A 23548-nucleotide genomic window follows, 5' to 3' on the forward strand; every position below is an offset into this window, starting at 1 on the left:
ATTTTTCTATGTAATCTCTTGTCAATGCACTTGGTCCACATGAATACAATCTTGTTTATTCCTTCCAAGAAGAAAATTTTTGGTTAGTTGTGAAGCCACTTTTGTACTATTTCCTGTACATCGAAGCCTGTGGAAAATCAATGGCCTTGTAAAGCCTTCTTAAGACCTTAATGTTTGTTGCAAATTGGTGGCTTCAGCTTGTTTTCCAACATTTCAGTGTAACTCGCGCTGTTGATTGTTGTCCCCTTTTCCATGAAGGACCTTTTGTATCCCAAAAAACGGTTACCATAACCTTTCTTGCTGATAATTCAGTCTTGAATTTTTTATGCATCAAAGATCCCGGGTCTTTCCACTCCATATTCTGGAATTTCGATTCTGGCTCATAGAGATGAACCCATATTTCATCACTGATGACTTTTCTGCTCAAAAATGTCGCCTTCCTCGTTGAAGTAATCAAGTAAGTGTTGTCAGATGTCAATAAGTTTGAACTTGTAGAATAAGCTGTCTTGGTTTCCATTGCACACAGACTTTACGGAAGTCGAGCTCATCATGGATTATTTGATGGGCAGAACCATGATTGATGTTCGAAGAAGATGCTACCTCATCAGTGGTAATTCACCTTTTCACCAGAACCACCTCTTGAATTTGCTGAATTTTGTCTTCCATAGTGGAGGTTGAGGAGCATCCTGCTCCCTCCTCATGTATTACACTTGTTTGGCTATTTTTAAACTTCTCAATCCATGAAAAAACACTTGTGATAAAAGACTATGATGAATTTCACACCCTCCAACCAGAGAAATTGAATCGCTGCTCATTGTTTCTCTTTGGTGCAAACTTCTAGTGGAGTGGACATGTTTAACCTGTAGTAGCCGTAAGGCAAATGATGTGTGGGATCAAATTTCACACATATGATCGCAGTCATACAGACTCTTAAGCTCACATGTGCAGAAGGCAGTATGACAATCTTGAAGGTGTTATGGCGATAGTGTAGATAATTTTTAACTTACCCTCATGCAGAATTATAACAGAATAGTTAAAATTATAAAATAAATGTTAAAAAGTAACAATTTTTAAAGCTTTTGAAAGAATTATTTTAATGTTTTAGAATTTTAAAGTTCAATATTTTCATGCTGAAATAATATTGAAAAATTTTTTTTTTATTACCCAAGAAATATAACAGATTAACCCTTGGGTGACTTTAGTATGTACAAGGGTGAATCAGATTTAAACGGTAATTTGCTATTCTATGTAGCAAGTAGTTTTGAGCTGGATGGTGGAGTAAGTGGTTAATATTCGGTGTGTTAAAGAGGGGGGAACCAGCTTGGTAAGCTCCTGCACTCTGTTCTGTCGTCAGTACATCCATGAGTGAACAAGAGGTTCTGTCATCTGTTGCATAACATATAATCATAAAGTTTTTAAATAATGAAGGCGTTAAACCTGTGGAAATTTTAATTGGTTTAAAGGTACAGGTTGAAGATAGTTCACTATCCCAGAACGGAGTGTTCACATGGGCCAGATTATTTAAGGGCGGGCAAGAGAGTATATAAAACGAAAGTCATGATCAGTGCCCAAGGTCAAGTCTCACAGCTAACATTTCTGCCATTTGGAGCGTATTGAAGGTGATCGCCGGTTCACTGTTAAAGAAATCTCGTCAGAAGTGGGTATCAGCTATGGGAGTGCTCAATCCATTATCACTGATCATTTTTATTTAGAAAAATCAGTGCTCAGTGGGTTCTTTCGAGGTTGTTGACAGAAAATAAAAAACAGATCAGGCTGGAGATCTGTGAGAAACTTGTGAATTGATTTCAAGAAGGGAACAATTTTTTGAGGTGCATCATCACATTTGATATGAGACATGGGTCCATCATTAAACTCCAGAGTCAAAAATGGCAAGTAAGGATTGGCAAAGGAAGGATGAGGGCTGCCCAGTAGTGGCCAAAAGCCATCTGTCAGCCAGAAATGTTCTTGCATTGATTTTTTTTTATTCAAAGGGAGTTTTATTCATCGATTTTCTTCACAATCATCGATTGATGAATGTGACTTACTATTTCCACCTGATACAATCAACAAAAGCTGCCTACCTAAACAAAAGATGGGGTACCCATCAGAGATGTCATCCTTCTCCATGACAACACCAGACAGGTTGCACACCATGATTTTGACAAGTAAATTTAATTGGAAAAAATGCACTGGAAAACTCTTGACCACTCTCCTTACAGTCCAGATTTGGCCCCCTGTGACTATTTTTTGTTTGTGCCATTGAAAGAATCGCTTGGAGTACGATTTGAAAACAATGAAGATGTCGTGGAGTACGTGCACAATTGGTTGATGACTCGGCCTCAAACTTTTTATGAACAAGGAATATTCAAGCTTCCAAATCATTGGCAATAGTGTGTAGAGAGTGCTGAGATCATATGGAGAAATGATGAAGGTATGAATTGTGTATATTATTAATCAATAAATTTATTAAAAAAAATTACTGTTCACATTTGAGTCACTCTCATATAATAACAAAAAAAATTAAAGGGATATTCAGTGATGTAAGCATCAATAGCCTTCAAATTATGGTTCAGGATTATACCAGAATTAGAGATTTACCTAAAACCATAATATAATATTTTACTAATTAAACACATACAAAAATTCATAATGGGAAATAATGAGTTATTTATTGATGTCAACCATATGAAGTTTTACTTTTAAGTAGAATAAAAAGTAGGGTTGAAATAGGTTTACTAGTTTAATATGATAAATAAAGAGTTAATCTGAAGTATAATGAATGCATAATTTATTTTCATATCACTTCAATGAAACTTGCCCTGTTAGGAAAACCATCTTAAAAGTAGAAATCCTCAATAAATAAAGAGGTATCCAAAATCTTAGTAAACATGGAGAGCAGGTTAGAGAGAAGTGTATTTAAGAAAGGAAACAAATACTGCTTAGGACAAAAAACCAAAAATTGTAAAATTTTTAAAAGTGTCAATGAAATTTAATTCAGTAAAGTGGAAAGTAGTATTATAAAAAAAGCTATCAATAATTAAAGAAACAGCAACTGATAAGAGTAATGGAACTGTAATGAAAATGTATTATCTGATGCTAGGGAAATTAGCAGCTCATTTTGGAGTTGAACAAAATGAAAAATTACTTGTAACAAAAATTAAAGTTATTTTAGAGGTAGGTTCTCACATAAATCTAAAATGGTCGTAGAACTAGTCATATAGGAAGAGTTTTGATAGTAAAGTCTCTAAAAAATAGTAAAATCTTTTTGTATAGATAAAATTACATTTTTTGGCAACTAAAATATTTTAGGAAATTGCAAAATAGTATTATTAATATGTCTAATTAATGCGTAACTGATTCAGAAGTAGTCCAATTAAAATTACTAACTTAAATTTTTGTATGAACATGATAAAAGATTAAACAAAAAAATTGTAGCCCAATATTTGAAAGTTTACCAGTATTGGTTGGAATTTAATCTGAAAGAAAGTAATATATTCGTAGTAGAATTAATACAGATTGTTGTAAGGGAACCTGTAACAAAGATCCATTAGAAACGTATTTATAGAAAATTGAATCCATTGGTGTAATGGATTGAGCATGAAAACTGAATAATATTTTTAGTTTTGACTGTTTTAATTTTGGACATCTACAAAAATTGAGGAATTCAAGTAAAATAGGTGTAGCCAGTAACTAATTTTGATCCTTTTCTAAAAGGAATGAAACAGTGTGTAAAAATAAAGCAAAATAGTATAATATTTAGGTATTATTGTGCAATTTGTAGAAGTGTTAGCTTGAGTATTACAATTCCAGTATTGATTTAGCATTACTGAGCTACTATTAGTGATTAAAAGACCCTAGTAATACAGTTATTAGATGAGTAATAGGAATAAGGAAATATGCAACCTACAGGCAGATTTTAAAGATCTAAAACTAATGACTAGCTGTTTATTTATAAAAATTCATTCTTTATATATAAAACAGTCAGTTGGAAGTAAATAGATATTAAAATAAATTTAGATTATCATACTTTTTAAATTTTATACTAGATTTACTTAAAACATTCTAAAACTTGTCCTATAAAGAATTTGCTGAGACCATTGTGGGCATGAGATAAATTGCATGAAATCAGTGGCAAGCACTGATTTCATGAGTCAATATTTCAAGTAGCGAGTGTTATGTATTTACGGGAATTTAAAGTTTCTGTAATAATATGCATAGGCTCATCTGTAATTTTATTTTAGGTTAAGATAGAGTAGACATAACATCACATTTAAAAATTGTAATATTCTGTGGCGTATGAGAGAAGACAAGTAAGCCAAACAATCTGTATTGTAGTGCAAGGTGAATTGATTGCTCAGTCATAAATATTCTCTGTCAAAATTTGTGAGGTTTTCAACTGCAACAGCATGATTGTAAATCATCTATATTTGTCAGATTTAGCTCTCTGTAGATTCTTTTGCTTTTTCAAGATGAAGCTAAAGTTAAAAAATTGACATTGCATTGGGATTAAGAGAACAGCCTTTCTCGGAGCATGTAACAGTAAGAAAATTGCTTTGAGTGTTGAATCTTTGGACAAGAGAACTACTTCAAAGACATGATAGCGAAATTTAAATTCAGTACGTTTTACAACCTCATCATCAACATATTGTTATTGCACTTCATAAAAAGCCTGAAGTTCATTGTAATAAAAAATGTTTTTATTTTACTGAAAAATTCCTTTCTTTGTAATGTAATTAAGTAATAAGTAAGGTAAAGGTAGGTTTCATATTAGAATAGTTAAGTTTACTTTTGAATACCTTCATACCCAGTACTGTCACCAGAGGATGGTAGATAAATAATTGTTGACTGGTAGGAAAGTTTTATTTAATTCTTTCTTTTTTTTTAATGGGGGATAAGATATTTAGCAGTTGCATCTAATTTATATCTTCTTTGTTGCTTTCAAAATAGAGCAGAACAGGATTAAACACAAAAATGTGGCAGATGCATATCCTGTGCATTACAGAACTTAACCTTTGTTCTTTGCCCTCAGTCCTTTTCTGAAAAAATTATTGGTATTTATTTATAAATTGTGAGTAACCATAACAAAGTTTTTTCTCATTGTGTAAAACGGTTTTAGTATTCAAAAAGAAGCTCTAAAATCAGAGAAAGTTGGAAAAAATCACATGTTATTGAAATCTGAAATCTACAGTGTTTAAAAAATATTATAATATTAAAATAAATAGTTCAATATTTAGAAAAGTTAATATTTCATGTAAAATAAAATAATATAGATTTATAAAGATTTGATTAAGTTGAAAATATTGCCAAAATGTATTATCCATTTCTAAATAATGTTAATGTGAGCCTCTTAGCTTTTATTGTCCTAATGAACTATTATTTTATTTCATAATTTCAAAATTTATTTTAGCGTCTCGATTATTTATTCTGAATGTATAAGAAAACTTTATTTTTTTATAATTGCATTAAAAATAATAAACCAGGGAATTTTTTTACTTAATCATTTTAAAAAAATCATGATTACCTTTTCTCAGTTTGAAAGTTTTTGTTTCATCTATGTTTTTACGTCTGGTGTAATTTTTTTGTTTTATTATATTTTGAAAATTTGTAACATGAATTTTCTTTCCTTTTTTTCTATTACATTCAATTGTTTATGGAATTCTTTTGAACATAATGGTAAGTGTGTTACGGTTTTATTTTGTTAAATCATATAAAATATTTATTGTGATAATGAGAAAATTGAATATTTTTGTTTTTATATGGTTTTTTTCTTTAAGAATTAAGGTACCTTTTGCTTTGCGATATGAAATGAAATTTTGTGATAGTAGTGGCATGCATTAAAGAAGAAACATTGGATAGGAACTTGTATATTATGTTTTTAAATATTATTTGAGATGATTTTGTGGGAATGCAGATGTATTTTAATGAATGTTCTATGTATTTTATGTTGAAATAAATTTATATTTACATATTTGAAGTGGTTGCTGTTAACATTTTCTTCTTTGAATGAATGAATTATAAATACTTAATAATATCTATTGCTTTGCCTTCAAATGCTTAGTATTTTGTAACATATATATTTTAGTAATATAAAAATCTAAAATAAAACAATTGCATTATTAGGTTATTGAACTTAATTTTAGATATAGTCTTGAAGATAAAGGGTCTTTGGTACACATTTTCTGATTAACTTTTTAGTCCTTTTTGGTAAAACTAAATTTCATACAAGTTTTCCAAGATTTTATGCACATTGATTCTTGAAATTTTAAGATAGTTTACTACTTTTATGAGCAGATAGAATGTAAGGCTCTGTAAAGACAGCTGAGAGGACTGTCAGCATAGTAGAATGTTAGCAATAAATATATAATGTATATAATTTAACATTTTTTTATTTAAAAGAAAGAATGAAGTACTTTTTAATGCATTTCAGTTTTTCAGCACTCGCACATTAAAATAAATACAATGCGAATGTATAATATTATCCTATCATATCGGTGATAAAAATTTTGGTAACTAACTCTCCTGGTTGCCCAAGGTATACTTTATCAAAAAATAAATTAACTTTTCAATAACAAACTGAAACCTTGTCAATTTTCTAAAGCCTATTTAATCCATAATAGAGCTAAATTAGGGTATTTTCTGATCAGAAATTTGAATTATTATTTACAGTTTTGGGTTGAAAATGTGTAGCTCTGTGTATGGAACGATTTAGCTGAAATTATATGATATATTGCTTATTTCTTTGTTCATGTGAAGGTAGTATTCGTGTTGTTAATTTTAATTTCAATATCTGTGTAAATATTCTATGTTTTATGCATTTTATATAAACCCTAATAACACTACATGTTATGTAAAAATATTAGTGTACTGATATCGATTTTCTCCATTTTTGTATTAAATGTTTCATCCTTAACTTCAATGTGTTTAAATTCAGATCCAGTACTCCACGGTTATGCCATGAACTTAAATATTTACCTTCTTCCTGCTGTTGTCTTTCTCCTCTGAAAATAAAGCCATTTACATTGAAGGAAATTTCATACAAAGTTAGAATTTGGTGGGAAAATGTAAAAAAAATGCAAATCAAAACTGCTGGGAAAATTTCCAGGAATTATCCTTGTGAATGAAGAAAATAGAGAAAAAGAAAATGTTTAAATTTCTGGACGTTTAGTAGAATTTAAAAATTTTAATTTTTTAAAGACACATTTTTGGAATCAGATTTAATACAAACTTTATTAGTGGGTGCAGTAGCTGGATGTTAACAATAATGTACCATTAAATTAAATAATGACTGATAAAAAAACCATAGATTGCATGATTCAAGAAATCTCATGAATAAAGATATCAATGGTGATAAAGATTTCACTAATATGTTTGAACTAATATTCTAGTATTTATTTAATCCAAAAAGCACTTGATGAAATAAAAATTATAAAGTGGTTCATAACAGAAAATTGTTAATTGAGAGTATTGCAATAAAATCAATCAAGTCATATTTTACTAATATCAAAAAACAATCAAGTAACAGATTTTTCAAAAAATAATTTTTGCCTAGTATAAATGAAAATAAAAATATATGCAATATACTAAAAAAGGTTTTTCAATTTTTTTTCTTTTACCGATTCAAATGTTATTTATTATTTTCTATTAATTACATATAAAATAACAAATTTTGTTTTCCTCAACTGTGGTATTTTTACCATGTAAATAATTAACACACTTATTTTAAAAACTGAAACATTTATTTTTCACAAATACTGTATTTTGTACCCAATAACCCTGTTAATTAGATTGTAACCTGATGAGGTTATTTGTAAATGAGTCTCATTGTTTCTCCTTTTAGATGCACAGTAATTGGGGAACATTGTATTTATTTTTAATTTTATTAGTTAGAAATTTAACCCAGCAGTTTAAAAAATGCTGTCTTTTTAGAAATATGAAGTTATTCAAAAAAATTATTCAATGTATTTTTGAAGCTTATTTGATTGCATTCACCTGTTAAAAATTAATTTCGTAGATTAACTTATTGTTCACTATAAGCTCATTTTTTATAGGCATTGATTTTGTATTAGTATTGTAAGCCTTCCTTGATTTTCTGCTTGAGAATTGGTACTAGCCGAACAGAGCAGATGAAGTTACATTGCAGTAAATGCAGAACTACATTAATTAAGCTGATGGGCCTTTACGTGTATTATTTTATCTTAAAACCTCTTCAGAATGTACCTTCATTTTTATTTGTTGATGTTTCCAGTAAAGATAAATTATTCACTATCTTACTTCAGGTTTTCTATTGTTTAATGGTGCATATTACCTTGAATTACTGAGACTGTACAGTAGTAATTAAATCATTCTATTTTTAAAGTTTATTCATGTCACTGGATATTGAAAACTGCATGAAAGCATGTATCCACTGCCCATGTTTGTCATACTACGTATGTATGTATCATGTTCATAATGCATCTTTGTACACATAAGTAAACCGTACTTGTAAATCAGTTGTACTTCTGTGCATGTTGGTAGTTAGTGTGATTTTACATCATTTACCTATGTTATGTAATTAAAAATAATGGCATTAGTGTCTTTGTGTCTTTTTATTGTTGATAAATTATTAAATTAATACATGCAGAAATAGATTTTACTTAAAAGGTGATTTTGATCCCCATATTATGTAATTTGTATTTCTCAGCTTACTACAGCTTACATTTTATGGAAATTACATTAATTTCCATAAAATTGAGGCTAGGGACAACATGATCAGATAATCTACATTTATTGAAAAGTTTGTTGCTGGGAGTATTTAAAATGATTAGAGTTCCATTCAGTTAAAACACGAACATGGGCATATGGATGTATACTCTTTTATTAATGCAATTAAGATTGTTATTGTCAGTATATATGTAACAGGCCAACATTAACATTCAGTAGAAATAATATTGTTGCTTTAGTAGAAAACTGAAATGATTTAATCAGTTATGTTGAATACAAAGATTAAATACTTGCGTGTTAACAAACATTTTTTAATGCTAAAAGCAGCATTATTAAACTAAGAATGTCATTACAAACAGAATCTGCATGCTTGTTTTTCTTACAAGTGGAGTAAAATCTCTATTTTTTATATATATACTTTTAAGTATCTTTTGTAATACTTTTATTATTTTTTCTAGAAACATTTTGCATGTCAGTTATTCAGTGGCAATTAATTGTATGTTTGCATATTTTTGATTGGCATTTAAAAAAAATCATTTGTGAATTTATGTTATGTAATTTATATTTTCCCATTCTACTTATATTGTTAATTGTTGATTGTGTAAAATACATTTAAAATGATCTAATATCTTTTGTCTGTTAATTGTATGAATTCTAAAAAATCATATTTGATGTTATATTATATGATACACTATTTCCTAGAAAAGCTAATAGCATCAATTCGCTTTTTTGATGGATTTGTTATATATGTTAAATGTAAAATACTTGAATTATGGATAAAAAAGACGATAAAATTCAAAATAAGATATTGTGTTGCATGGATAAAAATTAAATTTAATGTTACTATTGAGTTCAGTTATATCATTATGAAGTGAGGAATTATCTACAATTTGTAAGTTGTGTGGTGTAATTGAAATTATGGTAATGTTAATGAATAAGTTTTAATAAAGTAAACTGTAGAAGATTTTCATGTTTTGAGATAGTTATAATTATAAATAATTAATAATATTGTTATAGAATTCATGATGTGTATTCACATTCGTGAATGTATGTATCATATTACAGACATTGAAAATAAGATTTAATTTACCTGATTTTTCTTTTCCTAAACAGATTATATTCTACGAATATTTTTCACTTCATTGAGTTTTGTGACTAGATTATTTATTTAAGAAATTATCTACAGCATAATAACTTGGTGTGTTATATTTTATTATTAAAATCTTTTTTTCTATTTTAAAAAAAGGGTGGACATTTAAGATTTATTTTTTACTTTTTTTCTAAGCGACTAGACTAATGAATGAAGAACTGTTATAAGCTTCTATATTATCCTCAATGTGGTTTCTGTAACTAATCTTGCATTAATTACACACACATAGTTTCGTACACAATACTGTGTGGTTTTATTACCAAACATAATAAAAATATTTAACTTTATTTGAAGCAAGTTTAAAATAAGCTTCTCTTTGTTTCTGGAATATAAGGTGTATTAGGACAGTTAATGTAATACTGTAAATTAATTGTTTTGCAAGCTTGAGAGTTGACATTTTTTTCATTGATATTCATATCGTTCTTTTCCTTTCTAATTTTAAATGTTCATACTTTCAAATGAAGTTGTTTTTCTTTCAGTTTGTATATTTTTTTTTAAATTTTTGTTTCTACTTCTGTCTTTAAATTTGTTATCTGTCCTTGGCTTATGAAGCAGGTTCTTAAGCTTTTAATGTATTTAACTACAAATTATTTTTATTATATTTACTCTTATTAGAACTGCTCTATTTTTGACTCTTATCCCCATTTTTTCTATTGTAACATGACATCTGTTTAAAAAATCTTGCTGTATTTGGGTCTCATTCATTATGTATCTGTTTTTCATTTTTTAAGGTGTAGTGTTTTTATATAAACTTAAGCCTCCCTAATATTGCATGATCCATTTTATCAATGATTACTTCAAATTTGTTAAATTTTAATCTTTCTTAAACTTTAATCATTCCTAGCTAATTAAAGCATATTCTGGCAGTTCACTTTCATTTTTATTCTGTGCTGAGAATTTGAGCTGTATTTTCACATCTGAGTTTCAGTGAGTATCAATTTGGAAATTGAGTACGTTGTATTATGAAGTTTACTGTTATTTCAATCAATATAAAAATTGAAGCTGGTGAAAGAATTTTTTGTAAAAAGAGAAGTAATTATTCTCATTTGTTTTATTAATGAATTGTTTTTCTTAAAAGGATTATTTTGTTATAATTTATTAATGTTCCTTCTTTTTTGTTTGTATTTAGTTATGATACATGAACCTGCAGTGCTTATTGAGGGAGTGCTATTTCGTGCAAGGTACCTCGGTTCAACTCAGCTTGTATGTGAGGGCCAGCCTACTAAATCTACCCGTATGATGCAAGCTGAAGAAGCTGTTTCAAGAATAAAGGTTTGATCATTTTTTTGTAAAATGTTTCTTTTTAATTTATATCAAATAAACCCCTTCTATAAACTAGTATTGTATAATAATATATGAGTGGTTTATTTTTTAATAAAAATTGTGTTCAGTCAGTAAACTTTCGCATGTCCAATTGTGTGTGTACTGTGGATTAAAATGAAAACTGTATTTAAATAAGTAACTGTAAAATTTTTGATATTTGTTTAACCTAATTTTATTCTTCCCTTAAATTTTATAGTAGAAACTTGATCAACCAACCTGCATTACACCAGGAGAGTATTATATAGCCAAAAATGTTGGAATATATGGAAATAAAGCAGGATGAAAAACGTAAATACATTTGATATTTTTTGTTTTTAATTAAAAATTTTCATACTTAAGGAAAAGAGAATTTTTAAAATATATTTGTTTTAGAAGGAAAAGTATATTGTAAAAATATGTATGTAAAGTTAAAACAGATTTAAAAAAAGAAGTACGGGAATCATACAAGTTACAATATAGATGTTATATATTATAAACAGTATTTTTTAATATGCTTTTCTGATTTCTTATCTTTTATAGCATTATCATACAATTTTTTAGCAGTATTACATTTTTTGAGTTTTAGGAATAATGGCAGTAGAAGAATCCTTTGAGTAATTGTTCAGAATAAGCCAATGCCTCCTCAAAAATGTTGTATTCCTTTGGTGTAATCTTGTTCTTCAAATTTCCTTATTCTATATATTTTCCAATATACCTTGACTATCATTGTCGTTATCATTGATTTAATAATTGTGCTCAGTAAGTTTATGCTCTATTGCTTAAGTATAATTAACGTATTGACAATAATTATACACTAATGATCGTGATAATTTAATGATGAATTGGTTTGTTACAAGATGAACATATCCAGTTGAGAATAAAATAGGTCATTTATTTGACTACTTTACTACAAATTGGGTAATAGTTGGTGAAATCAGGACCACAGTACTTAAGTGTTAATTTGTTTAGGAGGACCAACTTTACTCAATGATCACTACATTTAGATGTACTTACTTAAATTAGGAATGTTAACTACATTTTTTTTTTTTTCATTTAATATTATATTGATTATATTTTTCCCATTGTTTTATACTTTTTTCATTAACACTTTTATTGAGGTTTATTTACCTAAAATTAACAAGCATTCATTGATTAAGTTTGCTTTTAAAAATCCTACTAATCTAAATTTAAATAATAAGTCTTAGTACAGTTTTAAGTTATAGTTTCTGAAAACAACTAAATAAGTTATCCTAGAGATGTACGTAAAAAAGTTGTGTCATTGATTCTAATTAAGAATTTAGCATGATCAGGCATTTATAAATAATTTTTTAACTTGCATCAACAGCATGTTATCAAACAAATAATAATTTAAAACTTTTTACTTGTTTTTTTCTTTTTTTTTTTCTTTTTTTTTCATTCAAATGATTTTAATATAAATTCCCTTCTAATACAGGGGTGTAAATTTCTACCATTTGTTTTCACAAAGTATAGACCCCAATATTTGTACTTTAAAATAGCAGAAAGGTAATACTTTTATATTAGAATGGTAATCCTTTTATTAATTATCACTTTAATGTATCAATTTGGAGTTTATTTGTATGGTATGATTGTACATCCCTGATCAAGGCAAGCATTAATCAAAAATTTTCAAGTAGTAAATATTTTGGAAGTAGGCAGCTCTTGAAAAGCAAGTAAAAAAAGTTAAATTATTACTTGTATGATCAAGCATGTTTAAACTAGTTTTGCTTTTTGCTTGATCGGTGTTTGATGGCCCGATATCAGTGCTGTAAAAATACAGCAATATTCTAATCAAGTAGAAAAATGATATCAGTTATCAGTATTACTGTGAACCAAGGATCATGTAAACATGACTTATAAAGTATCAGAAACATTTTTTCATTACGAAAAAAAAAATCATTTTTCAGTCAATCATCATCATTTTTAGTTTTTTTAATCCAAGTTTCTTTGGGTTGGGCCTTCTATTACTCTTCCATCACTTTCACCACATCCCCTCTCTTGTACACTTCATCACCATATTTATTCACTTCATTCTTGGTCTACTTTTGCCTGTTTCCTCTGTATAAATTATCTTGTTCGGTAATCGTTCCTCATTCATCCTTTCAATATGGCCAAATCATCTGAGTTTTGATCTTCCAATTGACTCGACAAGGCTTCCCAATTTCAATTCTTCTCTAATCGTACAGCTCCTTATCCTTCTTATCTCCCCTAGCATTCTTATCTTTAAATTCATTTCTGCTGCCTGTACTTGATTCTCATTAAAGCCCATCAGGGCTAGGAGGGGAAGGGGTGTGGTGACCGGAAGTGTCACAAGTGTCTTCCTCTACGGGGTTCGGATCCCTTAGCAGATGCCTTAACTCTTGGATTGCAAAGGTACCTCCTTGTTCCAGACCAGACTTCTTACACTCTGATAAAATACACTTGCCTTTGGTACTCTTGCACTTATTTCTTTAACCATTCTCCCATCCTCAGAAACTGTTTGCAGGTAAGTAAAATCTTTTACCCCTTCTATTTTTATACAATTCATAGTTATGTTCATTAAAGTACCCTTTTTTTTTGACTTTCACAATTACTTTACTCTTCTAAACACTAAAACTGCATACCACATTTCTGAAAGTCTTCACTCCTCACATTTACTGCACACTACATCCCTTTCAGACTCCTCCCCCCCTCACCATGTGACCAAGTTGCTCATTCCTTCTGCTAATTCCTTTTTAACTTTATTGAAGATTCTTATAAACAAAAGTGGAGCTGTCACAATTCCTTGTCTCAACCCATTCTCTATCTCAAACTAATCTGACTTTCCCAGTCTTGTCCTGATACAACTCTTGCTCCCCTCACACATAACTTTAACCATCTGGATGGTTCACATTTCTTTCCACATGTGATTATCCACAGTTTTTCTTCTAGCACCTGCCACACAACTTTCCTACCCACACTATCATTTGCCTTTACTGCATCCAGTAACCTCATTACTATGAGTAATTTCTTATTATAATCAGACTTCTTCTCACTCACTTATCTCGGCACAACTATTGCATCCATAGTGGATCTACCATCTCTGAATTCCATCTGCCCCTCTTCTAACCCCCCCTCATTCTTCCTTATGCGGTTTTCCCATACCCATTCAAGCAGCTTTTCCATGTGTGGAAGTATTGTAATGCCTATGAAATTACTACACATCTTGTCCTCTTTATCAAATATAAGGAATGTTATTCTCTTTTCCAATCTTCTGAAATCAGTTTGATTTCCATATATTTCTGATCAGTCTGTACAGCCACTGTAAAGCACCAACTCCTGTGGCCTTCACAATCTTGGTGATTACCTCATCATTACATAACATCCCTCTTCTGTCCTCACGCCCCTTGTCCCTGTTCTCTCCTTTTCCTCCCTTCTTCTAATTGATTTTGGTTTAGGAGTTCACTAAAATATTTTTCCTTCCTTATATCACATGTCCTTAGATTGTTCTTAAACTTTGCATCTTCGTTTCTTTTACTTTTAATGACACCAAACATCATTTTCTTCTCTTGTGAGTCCCTTTCCAGCTCTTCTGTGAATTATTTCCAACATTTGCCCTTTTCTCTGCTTACAACTTTCTTACATTCTCTTTTTGCTTCCCTATATTTATCCCTGTCTTCATTCTTATGGATTTTCTCCATGAATTCCATGCTATCTTCTTTTCAACTACAGTCCTTGCATCATCATTCCACCACTTTGTTTCCTTTCCTTTCCTTTTCTTTCCCAGTAGTTCTACATGTACTTGCTCTACTACACCCAAAATGGCATTCTTGAAGAACTCCCACTCTTTCCTCTATCTGTTTTACTACTCCTTTAGGTAAGCATTTCTTTATCCCTTCTTCAAACTCTTTCCTTATATTGCTTTCTTTCAACTTCCACATTTTAATTTCTCTTTCCCTCATAACATTCAACTGGGAATTTTCCCAAATTTAAACTTAGTCATAAAGTTAATCTAAGTTAATAAACCCTGTTTGTAAAGTTAACAGTCTCCTCCAACCATTATTTCTTCACTCACCACCCTCCATCAGTTCTCTTCTTATCTACCATTTCTTCTGTGTACCCATTAAGTCATAATTGCTGTCCCATCTACATATCATTTTTCCCTCTTCATACTCAGCAGCTCACTTTTCACGCTCTTGCTGGTACATCCAAGATGCACATCATCTGCAGGGATTCCTAACCTTTTCCTATTTGCTTTACCAACCTTCATTTTTGGCTCATATTCTATGAGGTTGCCACACTCAGGCATTTTAAACCTACTGCCAGGTCCTTTCACACACTGCCTTGATTTATTATCCTTGTTACTGCACATGGGGGAATGGCTAATTTACTGGCAGCTGACACTCATCATGTCACAAGACCCTTTTCAGCTTAGTGGTATTTTTTTTAGGTGCATTGCCCATCCCTCTTGGCAGTATCCCACCACCAAAGGTCCTGCGCAGCCTATTCGTGACTGCTTATTTGGGACACTCCTTATTCACAGCTACCCATCATATTAATGAGCAATCCCCCATCTGCAACCCAAGGGACATGCCCTGTTATCCACAGCTTGGCTCCCAATCCTTAGAGCAGGGTTTTCATGCAATAAAACAACAATGGTTGTTCTGTAAATCTTGCTATTATAATGTGAATTCATTTATTCATGTTTTTTTTTTTATGCCATCAAATATTTTAAATTTTTTTTTGTTTAGGAATTTTTATAACTAAGTCGGTGATTTTTTTATCAAAGCAAATTTTTTAAATAATTTTTTTACAAAATAGTTATTTAACATGAAATTTTTTTTTTTATGATTTTGGTTTATTGGCAAATCGTAAAGTATGTTAAAAACTGGTAACATATTTTGAAGTATTGACCTGAAAACCTATAATATATCAAAGTTGAGTTAGTATTTTGAAAGTCAAGAGCAAAATTCTACAGTATTTGTAACAGATATAATGAAAAGTGTGATAATCAAAGATGATTTCTAGTTGATAAGAACCAAGAACTTAAAAAGTTCTTATTTCCATAGGATGTCTAAATAGATTTTTATGGAAATTCTTTAAACATATTTGATATATGTAAATACTCTTCTCAAAAGTACTAGAAAAGTGAATGATAAGAATTATTATCCACTGATCCAATTTTAAATACCTATGTTCAGGTAATTTTAAATATCTATGTGTCATAGTACATATGACTGATGTATTTAACTCCTTTGTATTAGCCCCTAAGTATTTTCATTCTTATTTTTATATTAATAATGCCTAACATTTGAACATAATTGATACAAATTTTCTGTATAAACATTTTCTATTTTTCATTTTTTTTTTTTTTTTTTTTTGGTTATTTATCCAGTATGAAAGTGTGATTCTGAAACAATGAACAATTTCATCAAAATAATGTTTAATTTTCTTAACTGTAAGTTAAGAAAATTATATTTGTTTAACTGTAAGTGATGGATTAATTATAGAATACTTTCACATCAGATTTATAAAAACAGCTGTACTCTTTTATCCCATTTTCACATTATTCTTTTGTAAATTATGTACATGCATTTTATTGAAATAAAGTTTTATTTCAATAAATTTTGTTTATTTTAAATAAATGAAATGAAGTTTTATTTGTGACTGAAAAAATTTAATTACTGAATGACAAAGTACTAATGCATGTTTTTACTATTTATCAGCTGTATACTTTTTTAAGATTTAAATTTAATAAAGGTTTTAGACAAATTTTAATTGATTTAATGTTATGTGCTTCTATAATAATTATTAGTGATGTTTGAATTATATTCTAGCATGGTATGCATTATGGTTTAAAAATAATATTCTGCTAAAGGTTGCTTTGCATTAGGATTTATCTTTTGTGTGTACAGTGTTTATTTTTGTTACTGTAATTATGTACAAATGATATATTAAAAGACACACACACACATACATATATACACAAAACATTATTTGTGCATGTGTGTATGTGTGCGTGCGTGTTTGTTCATTCACACAAGCCTACAAAAAATAGATGTTCTGTATGATTGTATGAGACACGTAATTTTAAAAAATTAACATATATAATTACTTTCAGTGAAGGAATCATATGTTACTTGGCAACTGTATAATTTTGGATGGGTTAAGTGATGCATATTTGTAAATCAGTCAATTCTGAGTCAAAAAAATATGTTTAACTTAATCATTAATGGAAAAATTTGAGATATAAAACTTCTGAGTATATTATTTTCATTGTGTTTATTTAAATTTATTTAGTTCTTTATAACTCTTAATAAATAAGATGAGATTTCTTCTTATCAGTGATGTAAGTGAAAATCTTTAAAATATGGTTGTGGTAAAAACAAGGCAAAGTAGGACAACATAATAGTGTAAAATTATGTAATTGAATAACATGTAGTTTGTGATTAATAGCAAGTCATTAGTTTCATTGTTTGTTTTGATCCCTTAGTGTAGTAATTTGTGAAGCATAATAATTAAGAAGATTTTATTATTATTTTACCTGTGAATTTCAAACATTTGATTCGATTTTTTAAAAGAATTATCATCAATTTAAAAAGGAAGTACTGTCAAATTTTTTTCTGTAGTACATCTTTCAATTTAATTATTTTTAAATATGTATCTTTCAAACATTCCAGATCATTACTTAAAGATATTAAAATTTCTTATTTATATTCAAAAATGTTTATTTCAAATTTTTTGAGTGGTATTCAAATATAACAATATTTATTTTTATTATTACTGTTGAAATTTTTATGTTATGATAGAGACAAAAAAAATAATAATATTTTTAATTCACATACTTGATTAAATGCATGTACATTTTTATTAAATGTTGGTATGTAGGAAATATGATGTTACTCATATTTAATAAAAAAAATATAATTATTATTTTCCATTCCCTTAGACTTTTTTCATTTTATTTAGTTTTTGGCTAAACAAGTTAGTTAGAATTTATGAATATTTTTCAGAAAATTAATTAAATTAAGATAATCAAATTTTTTTTTAGTTAAATTTTGTTGAAATAAGTATAAAATGGCAATGAACAAAATGAATGCTGAAGCCTAACCCATTATCTTTCACTGTCTTAGAATTACTGGCTTGAAATGTATGCTGATATGAATTTGGTCCTTTTAAAATGAAAAAAATCTAGAACTGTGAAAATGGAACATGCTGCAAGCACAATTTTAATTGTAGAAGTAAATAATTGGGACTATTTGTGAGATAATCTTAGAGATATTCTGATCTTTACTTATTTAATGTAAGTCTACCTTAGAATTTTTTTTTATATTTGGTGCAGTTTATGCAACTGTAAATAATTTTTTTGGTATATTTTGGTTTTTATATTCTTAAATTTAAGTGCTACAAGGAATATAAGAAATTACAGAAAAAAGTATTCTTTATTATTTGCAATATTTCATGAAATAATTTGAATTTGGTCACTTTCTATTTTAGTTAACATTTAAGTAAATATTAAAATTGATTTCTACGTAGGCTAATCGAAATGTAACTTCCAATTCATTATTAAAAAAAATTGATAAAAAAACAATTTATTATATACACATTATAGTTATATCTTTAGCTCTTTTTTTTAAATATAATTGCTGTCCAGATTAAGGCACTTGTCATATCTGTAAACTGTTAACACTTCTCATAACTGTAACACTGTTTTTCAATTCATCATTTTCAAAACACTGTATAGCTAACCGTTACTTCATTTTTGGAAAAAGGTGAATCACTAGAAGTCAAATCAGGGCTGTATGGAGGAAAATTAAACAACTCCCATTTGAAACTGTTGAGTATATGTACAAGCATTGTCATGAAGAAAAACAATGCTTGAACTTAGCAGCATGCCTTATTTTTCAATAAGGCATGCTGTATATTTGTTTTGTATGGCACTTGTCAATTTCTTCAACATCTCACAGTGGTTATCACCTTTTCCTGAAAATGAAGAAATGGGTTATCAATGCAGTATTTTGAAAATGATGAGTAGTTGAAAAACAATGTTACTACCTTGCTTTATTCACAGGGAGCAGAGTTTTTTGATAAGAGTATTCAAAAACCTCATTACAATTATGACAAGTACCTTAATTTGGATGGAAATTATGTAGAAAAGTAGCTATAAGATTGTATAGTAAATTTTTTTTTATAAATTGGATGTTACTTTCCAAATCACTCTCTTATTTACATGTCTACACAATATTTCGTCCCTAATTTCTAACTTGAGGTGCTTGTATTTGCACATCAAGGTTTTGGACATTTAAAAAGTCTATCCAGATGGAGCATTTATTTTTCCTAGTGATTATTTTTTAAGTTTTCAACCAACAAATCCATTAGCATCAGTGATAATACAGTTACAGATTTTAAAACATTTATTGAATAGTTTGGGTATAAAATTCTGCATAATTTAGATTAATTAATTAATTTTTAGAGTAATTTTAGCTAATACATCTCACATATGAGTGCATGTTCTGGATTTATGTAAACCTTATTATGTTAAATTTGTTTACCTAATAAGTCTTCCATAACTTACTTGACAACCTTAGAATTAGGTTGACAACATTAGAAGAAGATTGACTACAAAGGTGGTGATACATTTGATTATCAAAATACTTTTCATAAAGAATGTGCCCAGAATAAGAGACATCTATTAAAGAATTGAATAATTCTGTTTACAGCTAAAAATTAATGCTTATTGAATAGCAACTTTTTCCCTAGCTGTTTAAGTTGCTGAATTCCCTATTCTGGAATTTTAAGTCTAAAGTAATGAAATTAGAAAAAATATATTTACTTAAATTAAATTTTAATTATAGTTAATATACAATAAACTGTTTACCATCAATTGAATTAGACGCATTCAGGCGCTTTCGGAATTAAATTCCATCTTCAGGATCTCTCATATTCATCATATTTATAGCATTAATTAAAACGTAACAGTTGGTCGTCATAAGTTTTAAAATTATGTCAACGTAAACATCCTGTCAGTTTGGTGGTCTCAAGTGTTGTCCACACCAAACAACAGTTGAGACCACAAAATTGACAGGACGTTTACATTGACATAATTTTAAAACGTATGATGACCAATTTATGTTTTATGCAAATATCATAATTTTTTTACAATTTACATGTGAAGTTTTAATGTTACAAATAGGATGAATATGAGAGTTCCTGAAGATGGAACTTAATTGCAAAAGCGCTTGAACACATCGAATTCAATTGTTGGTAAACAGTTTTTTGTATATTAACTATAATTATATATTTATATCAATGGACCATGGTTAACAAGATTATTATAAATTTTAATTTGTGATAAAAGTAGCATTTTTTTCAGTAAATCATAATGTGTGCCATTTGCCATTTATTAACATATATATTCTGCTCATCTTTGAAATAATACTACATAAAACTTGTTTCAAAGGACTTTAAACCAATAAATGTGATCTGTTTATTGGTATTGTAATTTATTTAGTATAATTCTTTCATTCTTAATTGAATGAATTCATAAAAATAAAAATATTAAATACATTGTGTAATATAGGTAAATAAATCACAAACTCTTATTCTTTTCTAATCTATAAATCCTTGTGATATTTAGAATTAACACTTTGAATACAGTTAAAATGTAAATACGTAAGATCTAATATGGAATGTTGTTATGAAATATGTATTAATTTCATGGAGTTTTATAAATTAATAGGATGTACATAATCAGAATTATTAAATTAATATTGGTATTAAACTGCTTTTGTTCATAGCTTAAATGCATGTATGTCTGATTCTTCTTAATCACTGTACTAATATTTGAACTAGTTATATATGTGTAAAAACTAAGTGAAGATGTTTCTGGTTTGCAATTAATTGCACTCCTGAAAGACTGACATCCCTTGTTTGTAATTCTACTGCTTTCCTTATTTTGTTTGCCAAAGTTCTTGGATAAACTGTAAACTGGATGTTGAATTATTGATTCAGTTTCTTCTTATTACTTTTTTTTTCTTTACCTTATGCATCTACTATTTCCTTGAAATTGTTTCCTTTTAAGGCCAATCATTTAACTTTGCCTCCAGCATTTGCTTTCCCATTCTTTTTAGTCCATCTTTTTTATTTAAAAACCCCCAGCACCTTTGTCTAATCATTGTCTTAACTTGCTTTTACATTCTTACTGCATTCCTGATAGCCATATTATATCATCTAATAGACTATTCTGTTTATATATTGAATAAAGAAGAGGAAAAGTATAAACAGCTGAAGACCATTTCTTAACAAACTTAAAAACGAAAAGAGGATTTGTATTATTTACCTTTTTATATATGTATGGTTAGTTCTTCTATAAATATTTAAGGATGATTTGAGTACTATTTTCAAACTTCCTCCAAATCAATTGACATAACTGTTTCACAAATAAGTAAATGAAATAAATTAGTAATAAGAAATAACTGTGAAAAAAATAATAAATTGGAACTCTTTACAAACTGAAAAACTTAACTTGTAAGATGTGGGGAGCACCAAGTTATGAAATAAAGATAAAACATCAGTGGTCAAAGATTCACCTAATAAAATGATTCCTGTAGATTGCAGTGTTCATACAATTTTATTCTATTTTCAGTTTTTCTCTGAGAGTAAATTACTATTATATCAAAAGACCAGTAAGTTATAATGTGTTGGCTAGTGGCTAATGGCTAATGAAGTTTATGCTATTTAAATGTAACAAAAAAAAGAAAAAAGTTTTTTATAAGTAAAAAAAATTAATCTCTTAGTATCCTTATAAAGTTTTAGAAGTGTAAATGAATTGAATTATTTAATCAAGACTTAATTTGATAAATACACTATTTAATGAGTGGAATACTATAAGGAGAAAAAGTTGTATGAACCAGTCATACTACAGTAAGAAATGTTAATCACCCAATAAATATCTTCAATAATTTATTTACCTTATACTTTCTACTCTCAGTAATTCATAATAATTAATTACCGTCATTTGTATTTTGTTTCCATTTTCTTGTTGCAGTCTACGGCTGTGATACTGTATATGTTAGAATTAGAATGAAGTGTGATTTAGTATTTTCTTTAAATCCATTTGATTTGGCTTCTTGTTCTGTACATTATTATACTTCGGAATTATTGCATTATAGATCCATTTCTGTAATTATTAATCATTAATTCTTTTATATAAACAGTTTGTTAATAGTTAATTTTTATATAGACAGTATCTCATTTTTTAGTGTTTCTGTAAATTTTAAGTATATATTTGAAAGTGTTAGTTTCTGTATATGAGTGTGTTATTACTTCTTAGTTCATTTGTAAATAAGGCCTGTTAAGATTGATTAAGACAATGTTTTAGTAATTTTTTGTTATGTTTTGATGTTAGATATAGATATAAGCCTTGTGTTTCTGGCTATTATATTGTTAATTATTATATTATTATTATAGTGTGTGATGCCTTTGATGTTGTTCTTCTTTGTAATGTTGATCTCAGTCAGCACGTGCACACTAATTTATATATATATATATATATATATATATATATATTATCAGTGATATAAAGTATCTGCTTGAAGTGTTCCACCACTGCACTCACCATTTGTTCCCACCAACCAACCGAATAAACAATCTGACTAAATGAAGCTACTAGCCCGGCAAATAAAGAACCAGCTGTATATATTCAAGCTACAACTTGAAGGTTTCTACTGGCTTTACTGGTAACTTAAATGAAGAAATTCTAATCAAAAATGGCATAAATTTTTTTCTTATGTATGAAATATTGCAATACATTTACTGCAGAATGAAGTTTTGTATGGTTATTCAGTATATTATGGCTTATAAAAGAAAGTCGCTAAAAAAATTGTTGAATGAATTTTATGTAATATTTTTTGATTGAATTATTAATAAATTGATTGGAAAAATTTTTTATGGTTATGATGATAATGGCTTCTTAAATACCAGTAGATGATATGAAAACCCTTATTTATGCCCTGTGCTGCATTATTATTATGCAAATGTTTGCATCATTCCTGTTGCTAATTTTTTTCTCATTTAAAGCATGATTTTTATTTTCAACAAAAATTAGACAATGATTTATTTTCTGAACTTTAAAAAAGAGTAAATGTTGAAGATTTTTCAAATATTAAAATTATTCTTTGTATACTTTGTAAATACATTGTTTAAATGGAATTGCTTGCTATTAAAAAGTTACTTTTTTATTTTAATTTTTTTATTATATACAGTGCACTTGATTTTTGTTATATATACATAAATTGTCTGTTAAATGTATTGCACAAAATTCCCTTCTTTATTACACATGCACAAATATGCACCATCCATTAAGTTGTTTGCTAATAGATAATTTAAAAATAAATGTTAAATAATATTTATTCTCCTTTG

The 23548-nt window shown here is 28.4% G+C and overlaps 1 protein-coding gene across 6 annotated transcripts in view; it reads left to right on the plus strand.

Annotated features, from left to right (window-relative positions):
* The window catches only part of LOC142321950 (uncharacterized), a 520381-nt gene that overhangs the window by 455587 nt on the left and 41246 nt on the right, over positions 1-23548 (plus strand). For all 6 annotated transcript variants that reach the window (XM_075360498.1, XM_075360499.1, XM_075360497.1 and 3 more), the window contains one exon: positions 10980-11122. In XM_075360498.1, coding sequence (XP_075216613.1) covers positions 10980-11122 — 143 coding nt within the window. The remainder of the gene's footprint in view (positions 1-10979; positions 11123-23548) is intronic.

The sequence above is a fragment of the Lycorma delicatula genome, chromosome 3 (genome assembly GCF_047948215.1).
Source record: "Lycorma delicatula isolate Av1 chromosome 3, ASM4794821v1, whole genome shotgun sequence".
Taxonomy (NCBI): Eukaryota; Metazoa; Arthropoda; class Insecta; order Hemiptera; family Fulgoridae; genus Lycorma; species Lycorma delicatula.